At 44.4% G+C, this 16,464-nt stretch overlaps 1 protein-coding gene across 3 annotated transcripts in view; it reads right to left on the bottom strand.

The window, feature by feature from the left end:
- The window catches only part of igsf21a (immunoglobin superfamily, member 21a), a 158,502-nt gene that overhangs the window by 43,523 nt on the left and 98,515 nt on the right, over window positions 1-16,464 (bottom strand). For all 3 annotated transcript variants that reach the window (XM_035520667.2, XM_081705611.1, XM_081705610.1), the window contains one exon: window positions 15,746-15,864. In XM_035520667.2, coding sequence (XP_035376560.1) covers window positions 15,746-15,864 — 119 coding nt within the window. The remainder of the gene's footprint in view (window positions 1-15,745; window positions 15,865-16,464) is intronic.

Raw genomic sequence — 16,464 nt, 5'->3', positions numbered from 1 at the left:
AACTGTACAGAAATCTTTGGCTTCTGGTTATGAGAGCAAAATGAAGTTATTTATCACTGAAAGAGGAGGACTTTCGAACATTTTCCATTTGAACCACTGATTAATCCCCGAGCACACCCACATGTAGCAGGGATGGGGGTGCTCAGCCTCCAGTCCGTAAACAGGAGCCCTCCAGGGGTCTACGGCTGTGCATCTCAGAAGGCTACCCAACCCTGTACTGCCCTGCTCCTGTACAGTAAAGTTATGATTACGGCATAAAGCTCCATTCGACTCTCACATCGCTGCGGTGAAAATACTGACCATTGTGTCACCTCACTTACGTCAAGACCCACAAGAGTACAGCAGATATGACTGTTCTTTCCTGCAGGAGGAATTCATTCCTGCAGGAGGTTCCTGTTCGGAGAGTCACTTATTCCGAGGTGATCCACCTGCTCATGCTTTCCATCAGCTGATGTATGTTTAACATATCGGTACATCACTGAGGTCTTCGGACGGCGTGCTGCAGAAAAGTTCCTGGTACAGTTATTTGAGTTTGATGCAACGGAAAGCAACTCTCATCAAAGCCAATTCTCATCAAAAAACACCTTAAGCAGTGACATTCACGATGGAAAATAAATAAATAAATAGATAGATAAATAAACACTGCATTTAGGATCGCCATGATGGTTAAATACAAGTTCAGCAGAAATTTGAACAGAAGCCCCTTTCGGATATAAAAACCGGCAACATTTCCACATCTGCTTTTCCAGCAGTTTTGGCTGATCTCTCTCTCTCTCTCTCTCTCTCTCTCTCTCTCTCTCTCTCTCTCTCTCTCTCTCTTTCTCCCCACCCTCCTTTCACTCATGTCCAGGGTGAAGTCTTGCTGGCTCCAGCATGTTCCCACAAATCCTGGAAGGCACACCGGGACATGAAAGATGCTGCTTTTCCAACAAAAAGTCAGGTTGCTTCATATGATTGGCTACTGCATTTAGAAACACATGTTTGTGCAGTTAGAACAATGGTGGATGATAAACCATAGAGAGACACAGTAGAAATAATCTGGCATCTAAAATATCATTCTCTCACCTATCAGTGATCTGGTTTTCACCCATATATCAACTCTGAATTTTTATCTGATGTTGCTTTGTTCTGGTCTCAGCAAAGAACAGGATCCACTCTTGGGTCTTTTCAGTTCTGCCTCATGCACACACATAACCCTGTCACGATATTCATCAGTAACACTGTATCTAAGAACTGGGTTATTGATTTCCTGATGTTTATTCCCCGTCAACTGACCTAAGCTGTTTTGGCCCAGAGGGTCAACTCACTCCAGCTAATGATTAGCCCAATTCATCGCCCTCGACTTGATTTCTCTAAAGAAAACCCTAAGGGTTAAGAGAGTCAGTATTGGTATGTCTTACACACTGGCCCGAATGAGAAGCTATGAGACAGAACTGAGCTCAGTCGAAACGGAGGAGGAAAAAAAGCTGGAATAAAAACTGAAGTAGTCTACTTTGCTCCCAAGATGTTTAAATGGTCTGGCGCCGTCCTGCGTGGAGTACAACTCCAGGCAGTGCTCAACCCAACACCATCTGCTTGTCCTGGTCGGAGATCGTCCCGTCTTGGACCTGAGGGAGCCATCTTGGAGACAGCATCCAGAGGCCTGCTCAATGCCCTCATATGTCCCCCTGACATTCCGTTTCCACAGCAACCGGAATGTTGCTGCGCAGGCCAAAGTAGTAGCTGTTGGCTCAACAACGGACTGTCTGCTCAGCTTGGCTCCTTACGACTCCGAGAGCCTCACACGCACTTGGCTTGGGATTTTGCTTGAAGGCAACAAGCACTTTTCTTTTGGTTTCGTTCATGGGTTCCATGTCCTCTCAGCTTGCATGACACAAGTCTGCGTTTCTGCATTCCCACTTGCCAAAGACAAGGATAGCCGATTTGTAGATGCCACCACCCATCTGGGACCACCTGGCTGGGCTAAGTTTACTTCAGTGAAAAACTGCTCTGCTCTGTCAGAGCTGAATGCACAGCGGGTGATGATGTATGTCCAGCCCTTCTCATTGGACTTGTAGTTCTTCTCTGGGGTATGCCTCTGTGTCACTGTCTGCACTGTGGTATCTGAGAGTGTGGAAGATGCTCCCAAGATCTACATGCCCGGTGATGACGAGATCTAAAGGATGCCAGTGGCATTAATGCAGGGGTCTCCTAGAGACCTTGTGGAGTGGTTTACATTGGATGTATGTGTAAATAAATAAGTACCATTTATTTATAAAGCAACTTACTTCAAAGTGATGTACGTTGAGTCAGCACTGTGAATACACATGCAATCACACAATAAATACCCATGTTACCCAAAAAGAAATCAACACATAAAAATGATAAAAAGAATGATCTTTTAATGAAAGAATGAATCAAAGTAACACCCAGACAAACACCTAAAATTACCACAGTCTCTCACTGTTCAAATGCAAGTTTATGCAGATATGTATTTACACTGATTTAAAAAAAGAGAGTGAAAAGGCTTGACAAATAGCAGGTGGAGGCTATTCCACAGTCTCAGAGCATAAACAACAAATGCACGACGCCCTTATGTTTTAGACAGTCTCTCAGAATCGCCAACAAATTCTGTGAAGACAAGCTCGGAGATCAGTGTGTGGTTAAGGCTTTGAGCAAACTGCCAGAAAAAGACACGGCTGGGCCATTCAGTGCTTTACAAACAGTGCTTTAAAATCAAGCAAACGGCACTTTAAACTGTGCCCTGTATTGAACTGGTAGTCACTGAACTGAAGCAAGAACTGGCATCTCTTTTCTTGCTGCTGGTAACTGAGTTAGCTGATCATTTTTGAACTAACCTCAAATGTCGCAGTAGTGAGTTATTAATCCCAATGCACAAAGAGCTGCAGTAGTCAGTTCTTGAAAAAACAATGGAATGCATTTCTCCAGGTCTGAAAATGAGAGAAAAGGCTTAAGCTTTGTTATATTTCTAGGCTACAGGAAACTACTTCTTACCACAGAGCTGATGTGTCAAATTCAAGGTCTGAGTCAATGACGAGATTTCTCAATGAAGATTTGACACATGAGGACAAGTAAACAAGATTGTTGCATACATTACTGAGATGAGGAGTACAAAAGAATGATCTAATGGGGACGTGTCTATAGTGACCTAATGGGGACGTGTCCAGAATGACCTAATGGGGACGTGTCTATAATGACCTAATGGGGACGTGTCCAGAATGACCTAATGGTGACATGTCTATAATGACCCAATGGGGACGTGTCTATAATTTGACTTATGGGGACGTGTCCAGTATGACCCAATGGTGATGTGTCTAGAATGACCTAATAAGAATGTGTCCAGTATGACCTAATGGTGACATGTCTATAATGACCCAATGGAGACGTGTCTATAATAGCCTAATGGTGACGTGCCTATAATGACCCAATGGGGACGTGTCTATAATGACCTAATGGGGACGTGTCTATAATGACCCAATGGGGATGTGTCTATAATGACCTAATGGGGATGTGCCTATAATGACCCAATGGGGACGTGTCTATAATGACCTAATGATAATGTGTCTATAATGACCCAATGGGGACGTGTCTATAATGACCTAATGGGGACGTGCCTATAATAACCCAATGGGGATGTGTCTATAATGACCTAATGGTGACGTGTCTATAATGACCCAATGGGGACGTGTCTATAATGTGACTTATGGGGACGTGTCCAGTATGACCCAATGGGGATGTGTCTAGAATGACCTAATGTGGGTGTGTCCAGTATGACCTAATGATGACGTGTCTATAATGACCCAATGGGGACGTGTCTATAATGACCTAATGGTGACATGTCTATAATGACCCAATGGGGACGTGTCTATAATGTCCTAATGGGGACGTGTCTATAATGACCCAATGGAGACGTGTCTATAATGACCTAATGGGGACGTGTCTATAATGTGACTAATGGGGACGTGTCTATAATGACCTAATGGTGACATGTCTATAATGACCCAATGGGGACGTGTCTATAATGTGACTTATGGGGACGTGTCCAGTATGATCCAATGGGAATGTGTCTAGAATGACCTAATGGGGATGTGCCCAGTATGACCTAATGGGTATGTGCCCAGTATGACCTAATGGTGGTGTGTCTATAATGACCCAATGGGGACATGTCTATAATGACCTAATGGGGACATGTCTATAATGACCTAATGGGGACATGTCTATAATAACCCAGTGGGAACATGTCTATAATGACCCAATGGGGACGTGTCTATAATGACCTAATGGTGACATGTCTATAATGACCCAATGGGGACGTGTCTATAATGTCCTAATGGGGACGTGTCTATAATGACCCAATGGAGACGTGTCTATAATGACCTAATGGGGACGTGTCTATAATGTGACTAATGGGGACGTGTCTATAATGACCTAATGGTGACATGTCTATAATGACCCAATGGGGACGTGTCTATAATGTGACTTATGGGGACGTGTCCAGTATGATCCAATGGGAATGTGTCTAGAATGACCTAATGGGGATGTGCCCAGTATGACCTAATGGGTATGTGCCCAGTATGACCTAATGGGGACATGTCTATAATGACCTAATGGGGACATGTCTATAATGACCTAATGGGGACATGTCTATAATAACCCAGTGGGAACATGTCTATAATGACCCAATGGGGACGTGTCTATAATGACCCAATGGGGACATGTCTATAATGACCTAATGGGGACGTGTCTATAATGTGACTTATGGGGACGTGTCCAGTATGATCCAATGGGAATGTGTCTAGAATGACCTAATGGGGATGTGCCCAGTATGACCTAATGGTGACGTGTCTATAATGACCCAATGAGGACATGTCTATAATGACCTAATGGGGACATGTCTATAATGACCCAGTGGGAACATGTCTATAATGACCTAATGGGGACGTGTCTATAATGACCCAATGGGGACGTGTCTATAATGACCTAATGGTGACGTGTCTATAATGACCTAATGGGGACGTGTCTATAATGACCTAATGGGGACGTGTCTATAATGACCTAATGGTGACGTGTCTATAATGACCCAATGGGGATGTGTCTTTAATGTGACTTATGGGGACGTGTCCAGTATGACCCAATGGGGATGTGTCTAGAATGACCTAATGTGGGTGTGTTCAGTATGACCTAATGATGACGTGTCTATAATGACCCAATGGGGACGTGTCTATAATGACCTAATGGTGACATGTCTATAATGACCCAATGGGGACGTGTCTATAATGTCCTAATGGGGACGTGTCTATAATGACCCAATGGAGACGTGTCTATAATGACCTAATGGGGACGTGTCTATAATGTGACTAATGGGGACGTGTCTATAATGACCTAATGGTGACATGTCTATAATGACCCAATGGGGACGTGTCTATAATGTGACTTATGGGGACGTGTCCAGTATGATCCAATGGGAATGTGTCTAGAATGACCTAATGGGGATGTGCCCAGTATGACCTAATGGGGATGTGCCCAGTATGACCTAATGGTGGCGTGTCTATAATGACCCAATGGGGACATGTCTATAATGACCTAATGGGGACATGTCTATAATGACCTAATGGGGACATGTCTATAATGACCCAGTGGGAACATGTCTATAATGACCCAATGGGGACGTGTCTATAATGACCTAATGGGGATGTGTCTATAATGACCCAATGGGGACATGTCTATAATGACCCAATGGGGACGTGTCTATAATGTGACTTATGGGGACGTGTCCAGTATGATCCAATGGGAATGTGTCTAGAATGACCTAATGGGGATGTGCCCAGTATGACCTAATGGGGATGTGCCCAGTATGACCTAATGGTGACGTGTCTATAATGACCCAATGAGGACATGTCTATAATGACCTAATGGGGACATGTCTATAATGACCCAGTGGGAACATGTCTATAATGACCTAATGGGGACGTGTCTATGATGACCCAATGGGGACGTGTCTATAATGACCCAATGGGGACGTGTCTATAATGACCTAATGGGGACATGTCTATAATGACCTAATGGGGACGTGTCTATAATGACCCAATGGGGATGTGTCTTTAATGTTACTTATGGGGACGTGTCTATAATGACCTAATGGGGACGTGTCTATAATGACCCAATGGGGACATGTCTATAATGACCCAATGGGGACGTGTCTATAATGTGACTTATGGGGACGTGTCCAGTATGATCCAATGGGAATGTGTCTAGAATGACCTAATGGGGATGTGCCCAGTATGACCTAATGGGGATGTGCCCAGTATGACCTAATGGTGACGTGTCTATAATGACCCAATGAGGACATGTCTATAATGACCTAATGGGGACATGTCTATAATGACCCAGTGGGAACATGTCTATAATGACCTAATGGGGACGTGTCTATAATGACCCAATGGGGACGTGTCTATAATGACCCAATGGGGACGTGTCTATAATGACCTAATGGGGACGTGTCTATAATGACCTAATGGGGACGTGTCTATAATGACCCAATGGGGATGTGTCTTTAATGTTACTTATGGGGACGTGTCTAGTATGACCCAATGGGAATGTGTCTAGAATGACATGATGTGTCTATGCAACAATGTGTCTAAGAAAGACAGATTCAGTGCATAGCCTTAAAACCAGACTGAAAAGGCTTGAAAATCTTGTTACTTAAAAATGGTCAAAGCACACGTAATTGTAAAAAAATCCAGTGAGACTTTTTTTTAATTTAGTGAGAAAAAAATAATTTAGGAAGTAGTCAAAGATTACTGTAGCAACAAGGTTATGCTTTTTAAGCAGGGGACCTGCAGTAGTTTAAAATAGCAGAAATCATACCAGTGGTTAAACAGCTATTGATAATATTCAGGTCCTAATATAGCAAGTGTCTTTGATTAGCTGTGGAGAAGAGGCTGCCAGGATTGTATTCAACACTAAATCTGTTAATTCTAACATTGAAACATCCTTGAACTCTCTAAAAACACCTGGACATGTGGACGTGGCTGGAGAAGTGGAAACATCCAGATCTAAGGATGTAATATTGGACCTAATACTTACCTACAAAAAAGGTTTTACATTTTTTTACATAATCCAGGGGAGGGATTGTGCACTACTCCACAGCGCAAAGGGAGAACACAACGGCCTTCCAAACCACTGCCTCAGAAATTTTGACCATAAGAAAGTTCAACATTCGACAACTGAGGTGCTGTAAAGATCACCGCAACTCCACATCTACCCATATTGCAAGGTAAACTGAAAAAAAACATTCCACAAAGGGGCAGCATCACCAGCAGTATCTGATGTCTCAGTTCAGGACAAGAGGTGCAGACCATGAGAACTGAAAAAGGATTTTAGAATAAATGTCACTATAAAAAGGATGCCATTTCAGTTTGCACTGACTGCAGTAATGGTGTGGCTTCCAGCACACTGTGATTGCATGGATATGCGCCTCCATTTCTGACAAAGTCTTGGTCCGAGCTGTGGTCTGTACCAGATGCATGGGTACAAGCCAGCTGGAGACCGGCTTGAGAGTTTGAAAAGACACTACGGAATCAGTGATGGCCAAGGGAAACCTGAACTGTCATCCGAGCAGTTCTTAACCCTCACATCAGCTTTCCCCCTTCTTCCTATGGAACTGCTCTTGGCAGATTAAGTAGTGATAGTGACAATCCTCCCTGGGCCAGGAAGAGGCAGTAAATGAATGATACTCTCTGCTAGAGGATTCCAGTCCCAGAAATCCAGTATAGAAGTGGGAATGCTGAGTCATAAACAAAAAATACCGGTGCATAGTAGGCACTAACAAACAGCGGTAACACACACAACACAGCTGATCACAGGACAGGTGGAGAGAGACGCTGGTGGCGTCTCAGCCAATGAGATGTGATGTGGGTCACAAATGGTCTATGGAAGCAACATGGCACAATCTGTTTGAGTCTGTGTGTGTTCATATTTCCCACTCCCTAGGAATGCCGGCAGGTGGGCCAGGCCTTGCCAACAGGCTGACTCTGGCATTAAAGCATTTTAGCTTCTACAGTCCTTCAGTGCCATGGACTCCAGATAAAGCCAGATCCAGGTCCGCGTAGGACATGTCCTTTTTAGCGGGTGTGGAGCAGCATTGGATAGCGTAGATGTTCAAGACGTTGAGAGTGTCTGAGGATGTTGACGAGCAAAGAGGAAGGATGCGCTCACTGCCCACAGAGGGGGGTTCCTCTGATGAATGGAGAACGTTCTTCACAGCAAAGCCCACACATTGCTATCTGGTATCTTCACACCTTGCCAAAAGATAGTGCGGTTAGCCTCTCTGTTGGAACTGCCCTCTGCATGAAGTACCTCTGACAGACAGGCAATGTCAATCTTCCACCTGCATTGCCCTCTGTCTATAATGGCTGTCTTCTGTGCATCGTCAACTGGATCAACATCACCTGTGTGCTTGGGAAACAGGGTCCAAAACGTCCCATGCCTGCACAATAAAGAGCTGGAGCCATGTCCTGCAAGCCTGGGTAAAAAACTACGGTGATTTTGGGCTGCCCTGACACCAAGATCCCCCTCCTACCATTTGGTTCCAGCATAGCTGCAGGGAGCTGACAGAATATGCCTTCAATCCACTCTGGATTTCCAGCCTTCTGGATTATTTTTTTTGTCTGACCCCTCCCCCTAGGCCAGTTGCCAAGGGTAACTCTACCAGCATAGCCCTCGGGTTCACCGGGGCAACACAAGCCCCTTGACCATGACAACTTTATTATCTGAGGAAGGCGTTCTCATGATTTGTATTTTTTTTTTCATAATTTTGTGCTGTATTAGATACATTTGTTTAGTACACCTATCTGTTACACCAACATCATAAAGTTATAACGCCAGTGCTATAGCTATTTTACACTGTGACAAAAGTAAAGCATACTTTTAAGCATAAAATTATTGACAAATGACAAATTACTTGATTAATTATTGATTAATCAAATGATTAATTATTTAATGTGGTTTTTTTACCATCACAGGGAAAATAATCTACACCATATTGTCAAAGATGAACTCTGTAGTTCTTAAATGGGATGCCTTGCAGCTAAAATATGCAATAGCAGCACTGTGTGACATTTATACCATATCCTGATAATTAAATATGTGGAATGAGAGACAAACACAAACATTAGATTAGATGTTAAGCACCCAATGACAAAAACTGCCAACTAGTTTAGGTTACATACAAAGTCTAAGTGTTAACATCTTAATACATAATGTTAACTTAGCTAGCTAACAAACAGCAACCATGGCGAATCTGACTAAGCAGAGTGAATTAGATAAATAACTAACTAGTTACAGGATAGATATTGCTGGTGTTGGTGAGCAACTGTACATGAAATGACTACAATGCTAGAACTGTTCAAATGTAATTTTTTGTTTATGTCATGAACTTGAGCTATCTGACTAGATCATCAGTGGATTGAAAAAAAAGGTAAGTCACCTTGCTAACATTATTTAATTAAGTTACCTTTAGTTAGCTAAAGAGTAACTAGTTAGCCTATGTGTTTTTCATCAGTCTTTCATTATCTTACTCATAAAAGTGACTTCCAGCAAAATACTGACCATGCCTTCCTAAAATCCAGAACACTGTCCCTTGATGTGTGGAGGCTGAGTAGATCCATGCACCCTGTGCTCTGTTCAACAAACCTCATTTCTTTGTTGTTGTTTTTTTTTCTTCTTGAAAGGTTGACTGGGCAGAATTATTCTTGTTCACTGAATATAACATTTTAATTTGAATGGTAAAAATTACACAGTGAATGACAAAACGCATTTTTTTTTCTGTTTGTTGGCAATTATTACCATATCTTGTGTTGTGCCTGCATATCTTTCTTTGTTCTCAGGGCATGTCTGAACAAAACTTTTTATCAGTGAGGATAAAAACCGTCGGTGTCAAAAACTTCATTAAAATATCATCTACACCGCGGTTTTTCATGTCAAGACCTCACTTATGTTCCGTTTTATCAGCAGCCTCACTTGGCAAGCTGGCCATATCAAAAGCATCGTCACCCTGGCATACCAAAAAAAACCTATGAGCTGTCATTTCCCCCCACCCAGTGTCATGAGACATCCGAACGACACCTGATATCTGTCCCACTTGACGTAGTTGTGCCAACTTTACAATTAACAAGTGCAGCTTTCATGACAGCTAATGCTTGCTGAACGAAGCGTTTGCAAATGTTGATGAACGTATGTGTACGTTATTTATTATGACGGGCTTATGTAGGTTGTGAAGCTTCCTAAGCACTGCCCTTCAGAAAAAATGTTACCAAATTTTGATGCTTCCTTCACTATCATGAATTTGAGCCATTTTGAGGCAAGGGTTTTTAAAATATTAAGGAAATTCAAATCTGTAAGCCCCGACAAAAAAAGTCTAATCAAACTCTAATATACACACACTCAGGCAATGTAAGGAACGTCCCAGAAAACCCTAATACGGACTGTGAGTGCTGTGTGCATTTATTACAGCTTCCCCATAGACTCATGACCAGAACTCGCTGCATGTTTCAGAACACGGGCAGATCTATAACTGCAAACACAGGAACTGGCAGTAACAAGGTACCAAGAGAATCTGTGGCTAAGAATAAGACTCACTAATGTAGGTAGCATTGGTAAGACGTTGCAAAGGCCAGAGGCAAACGGGGCTATTTTTTCGGTACTAATGAGACCATAAACAAAAACGCAGGAGCAGGTCGTAATGAGGACGAGGTACCTGGGTAGAGTTCCATCTGGTCTGGACCAATCAGGATTTGGTGAACCGGCAGCATGTACCAGCATGGACACTCGCTGACATAAAAAGCTTCATAACATAAAAAGCTCCATTAACGATCGATAACATGTTGCATCTCTGCTGAATATCTGCCGATCTTTTCATTCTGTGCTGGAACTGGTAAGACAATGTGACTGAGTGAGACGGTGACTCTCCCGCAGTTAAGCTCTTTAATAATGACATGGACACAGCGTGCTGTACACTAATCCAGGAGAATGGCGGCGTAAACCGCACGCACAGGAGAGTGCCAACAGCGATATACTAATATAAACCTCAACACAAAGGCAGAGGATGTGATTGGGCCGCTCCATGGGCTCAGGGGTGTATAGGCCAATGACAGGGGAAGAAAGATTATTGGAAAAGTGTCGTATTAAAGACAGAAGAATTAAAGTAGAAAATAGAAGCCCTCGTTTGAGAGAGTACTCAGTTAAAATAAAGTTAATTTCAGCACTTTTGGATTATATTTTTGGTGGCTGAGTGTGAAGTTCCAGTTATTTTAGAATGTTGCTCACAGAACTTGGATCGGCCAAGCTCACGCTTAATTATCCTTACACTTAGTTATGAGACTGCAAATTACAGATTCATTCTGCATTTTAACTTGTGGATGGGGATTCTGTTAGGGTCCAAACAGTGTTATCTGGATAAATCATATAAACGTGACTGTACCGGATAGAGTTGAAATAAAAAAACACTTGTTCATTAATTGATTTAGAAGTACCAGTGATTCAAAGTGCTTGTTAAAAGCAGTGGTTAGTCAGTCATGTACCTGTGCTGGGTGTTGCAGGCAGTGTCTGTTCAGTAGGGTTCTGGGTGAGTCATCGGTTGCAGCGCGTCTTGAATTATTTCACAGGCCTTATGAAAGCACAGCTTTAGGTAAACCTTGCCAACAGAGGAGGGTGATGATTGCACCTTCTTCTCCCTTCGCCAGGACTTCACAGCACTGCGTATGTGATGCTGGTCTTCAGCTGTGACAGCAGGCTGCCACATCACCCATGTGTTATACTGTCAGCATCATGATGGGTCGGTTTAAAGTGGTCAAGCCATTATCCCCATTCTAAGATCATGTATACCCTCTCTGACCACGCCCATGACAGCTCTGACCACGCCCATGGCTCCATAACTCTGTGGAGAAGGTGGATGGGCCTTTTTCTTTGGATAGCCCTGATGTTAGAGGCCTGGGACTCATATGGCAAGCTTCACGCCATGTGCAGCACAAACACTGACATTTTGAGCCAGGCGGCGTCAGCCTGTCATCTCTGCCACCCCAAACCCGTCTGGGTTCCGATTGTTGTTCATTAGATAGACTACTGCGCTGTTCTAGGTAAATGTGACACTGATGTGGTGGTAGTTAACGAGATTGCTGGTGCTAGATTTTGCACCAGTCAGAGGCAAATATAGAGGTCAGACTGAAAATGCACACTGCCCCTGCATGCTCGTGTGCGTGCATGTGTGTGTGTGTGTGTGTGTGTGTGTGTGTGTGTGTGTGTGTGTGTGTGTGTAAGGGCTTGGGTGAGTGAGATGTCACCCCTCGCTGTAAATGTAAACAGTAAAACATCTTATTATGTTCAAACTGATTTCCATTATTCAAACAGGTCATCATTGTGTTGAAACTCCAGGCAGAAAGCATCCAAAACTTTTGACTGGGCTGAAGGACAGTGTAAAAATGCTGAGACTTAGAAAAATTTGGCCTTCAAAGCGAATAATTGAATAATTGTCAAAAGTCCATTAAAATAATAATTCTTATTTATGAACCCCTTTAAAAATTAAACCGCTCTCCGTGCACGACTTACTGTTCATTAACGTTTTGCACATGTTCCTTCTCTCACTTGTCACATTATTTCCTTTCCTGTCTTTCCTGTGAACTTGGCACGCTAATAGGTTATGAATAATTTTGTTTCAGCTTAGATGGCAATTAGCCACAATACTAGGGGCCATTCTTCATCCTCAGTGATGAGTGGGGATTTAAAAGTCAGCTAAGCTCATCTACAAACTCCCGCACCTTAGCAAGACTCCTTAACGCGCGCACACGCGCACACAATTTTCCTGCAATTCCTGAACGATTAGAGGGGAGATTGGGTGACTGCATATCCATTGATGAAATAGAGTACATTAGCATGAATGAAAAATGCACTTGCTATGCTGACATTATTCATTCATGGAGGGTGGGTCTTCCCCACAGACACTTAAAAGGCTGGGTGAATCATTTCCATTCTGGGACTTACTCGCAGGCTTCTGCACAGAAGCTCTTGTACATCTGTCAGAAATCCCTGCAGCTGGCAAACAAGTGCCCGCGGTCCAAATTTACGCCCTGTTTTCTCGTCTTTACTTTGCAGCGCGTCGGAATAATTATTCCTTGTTTTTTTCAGGTTATGTGCCACTGACATTCACGTCCTCCCTTGTAATGGAAAGCAGCAGAATTTCTCCAGCACCAACCTGAAGTAAACAAGTAAACCAAAAAATAAAATAAATAAATAAATAAATAATTGAAACTTGTTCAAACATATGCAACTCTCAGCAGCTCACCTGCTGCTTCTGGTTACATTTAAATGCAGGCTCAGGATGAATTAATGGAACTGCTGTGCAACGTTATTGCTTTTTGCTTTTCAACTCTTGGGTGCCCAGATCCAATAAGAGAGTGGACATTTTTCTGCCACTACATGAAGATTTGTAACAGTGGAGCATTGTGGCCACAAAATTTTGGTACACAGCACGATGAAATAAACATGAGTTTAGTATCTAAAAAATATTTTAGAAATGATAATAACTGGGTGTTAATTGACACAAATGCTCAGTGCACGTTACTGTAAAAACTCTCCTTCGACAATAACCAGCCAGCTCGCTTCTTTTCAGGACCATGGACAGCACTGGAACCACGAACAGCACCCCTGCCTGCGCTCGGCACATGGCTCAGCACGTGGACCCACAGCACTAACACAAAGCAGAGCAGCGGAGAATTCTGGTGAATAATGCCGCACCACTGCTGCTGAGAAGGACCAATCGGGAGCGCCGCTGGGCTCAGCGCAGTCCCATGGACGACAGGACATGCCTCTCACTGAGACGAGACACGCCCCTTCAGTGACAGGTCCACCTCTGCCTCACTCAGGCCTCATCCAAGGAGTCTTGTGCCTTTTTTCATCCCTCCACACAGAAGTACCTCCCATACACTGGCTGGCTATCTGAGATTTAACCCAACGCAACCAACACAAAACCCAATGCAACCAACAAAATATAGACTCACTGATGTGCATTTCGATGCACTGAACAGCATCTTGATCATATATCTCTCAACCCTGCAAAGAATTTTAACTCAGTTGGTGCCACGTTCAAAAACAGTAGTATGTAATCACAGTGAACATTAGTGGTAATTAATAAAACAGGGAGATGATAAAATGTCAGAATTAGATTTTATAATAATATTGCCATCTACAAGGCCACCTTTCAGAAATGGTTTCGTTAACCAATTATCCAGGTGAAAGAGGAATATAGACATATTATGCCTTTTTTGTTGTTTATTTATCAGGAATATTAAGGGATTATTTGAAGAGGCTTTTAAAAGCGCCTGTTGCCCGAGCATGGCATCACTTAATCCTGTAGATATGACAGTGAAACTGGGAGAGGGATATTTTCTGGACCGCCACGGAACCTCCTGCCAGCAGCACCTCCTGCCAGTACTTTTCTCAAGAGCAACAGCAGAACAACAAACTACTTCTGGGTGCGGAGACCGCTCACACAGAACACCAGCAGCCCGAGGTGGACAGCGGAGCGTGGGTGTAACGTACAAGCGCGAAGGCTGGGACAGGTGACGGAGTGACAGAGTGATGGCGTGACGGAGTGACAGCAACCAGCTAGGCTTCGGAACAGGAGCGTCACGATAGCTAGCCGCTGGACTCACCGACGCCCTGGAGGAATGACACAAGTGTTTTAAAGCACCTTGGCGCCGGCGAGTCGCGCGTCGGGGCCATTCTGGTAGGTGCATACGTTTCACCACGCAGAGTAATGAACGGCAGGCTAGCACGTTTTTGTTTTGTTTTTTTCCAACCAGTGGCTCTGCATACTGCTGGGAAGGCCTCGCCGTTACGGATATGGGACGCACAACATCCTTGGAGGTGACCTACAGGCTCACGAGAGCTGTGACAGAGGTAACCTCAATCGTATGCACGCTGCTTAACCACGCGTACGGGTGAAGTGAATCGGTGAAGGCCACCAAGTTAACGTTAAAGGGGGAGACTGTAATGAGGAGCGAGCCAGCAGGGCACTGAAGCTCATCCCATCCATGGGAAAGCTGTTGAAGTTGCCCTGTAATGATGTGTGTGCGTGTGTGTGTGTGAGGGGCAGCTCACGCAGCACCCTGCAGTACCAAGGAGAGGAACCTTCGAGAGAAGACACCCCCCCCGCAAACACACACACACACACACACACACACAGTCCTGCTCGTTCAAAAGCCCTTATCACAGCGAGGCAGCCCCCCTAATAGCGTTCCTGCTGAGTAAATGTCATTACACACACGCGCACGCCCGCCTGCACGTGCATGCTCACGCGTACATCCTCTCTTGCTCTGCTTCGTATGACTAATCATTGCCAGAAGATGAAGGATTCACGTGAGTCACATAACGCTGTGGGCGGGGGGGGGGGGGTTGGGGGATGGTTTGGTGGTTTAAGCGCGGGACAAAGCACTTGTGCCTGAAAATAGGCCGCTAAAAGCCGTAGCCTCCATCGCAAAACCTGTGCTCCCAACGACCTCGTTACGCGCATAAGAGGACCTCATCCCATCTCCCAGGCCTCTGCCACTCTTCTCAAAGGAACGATAATGGAGGGACCTGTTTTTTGCTGACGCAGGACAAGCACACGGCTAATAGACGCAGCTAATAGAGCAGGCAGACGGGCAGGAGAGAGCGAGCGGGGGATGAGGGAGTGCAAAGCCTGCGTACTCACACATGACTGTGAGATAGATATCCGCCGACGACAGGACAACCTTCTCCCTGGTGGCCCGGTCGTAGATGCCAACGTGGCACTCGTAAGGCCCGTTATCCGAGATCCGCACCTCCGGGAGCCTGGACACAAAACAGGGAGAAAAAAAAACAACAAAAAAAAAACACGTCAGACAAGGCTTTATGTCTCTCATTCATCCATAATTCCCTCCTTTGATCTGCTAATATCCACTTTTAATTGGTTAACGAGGATGAACGGGGATGAGCGTCGATTCGGCCTCAGGGAGGATCCTTGGCGCGGCATCCCCGAAGAAAATGTTGTTTATAAATAGCGTTAAATTCTCTGTTTACACAGGGTGAACCAGAGGTTTCATCAGCCAAAAGACAGATTGTGATTTCTCCAGAACCAAAGAGGATTAATTATTCAGGAAACGTGAACAAAACCCGGATCGTCTCTGAGAAACTGGTGGCCCCCATCTGCCCCCAGCATGCACCAGCCGAGCGGGAAGGCGCCGTCCATTGGCGTCTAGATGTTTCGTTTGTTTTACAAAAAGCGTAAATATATGAAGGCTGTCATTGAATTGCGGTGTGTGGGGGGGGGGGGGGGGGCTGAGAGAGAGTGTGAAAGGAGGAGAAAAGAAGCGTGACAGTGAAAAAGAGAGGGGGAAGAGAGAGAAAGCTAGGCAGTGGGAATCATTGCACTGGAGAAAAGCCTCCTCTCGC

The sequence above is a fragment of the Electrophorus electricus genome, chromosome 22 (assembly GCF_041902795.1).
Source record: "Electrophorus electricus isolate QZ-2024a chromosome 22, ASM4190279v1, whole genome shotgun sequence".
Taxonomy (NCBI): domain Eukaryota; kingdom Metazoa; phylum Chordata; class Actinopteri; order Gymnotiformes; family Gymnotidae; genus Electrophorus; species Electrophorus electricus.
Note: the sequence above shows the minus strand (reverse complement) of the source record. Positions and strands in the feature narration are given on the sequence as shown.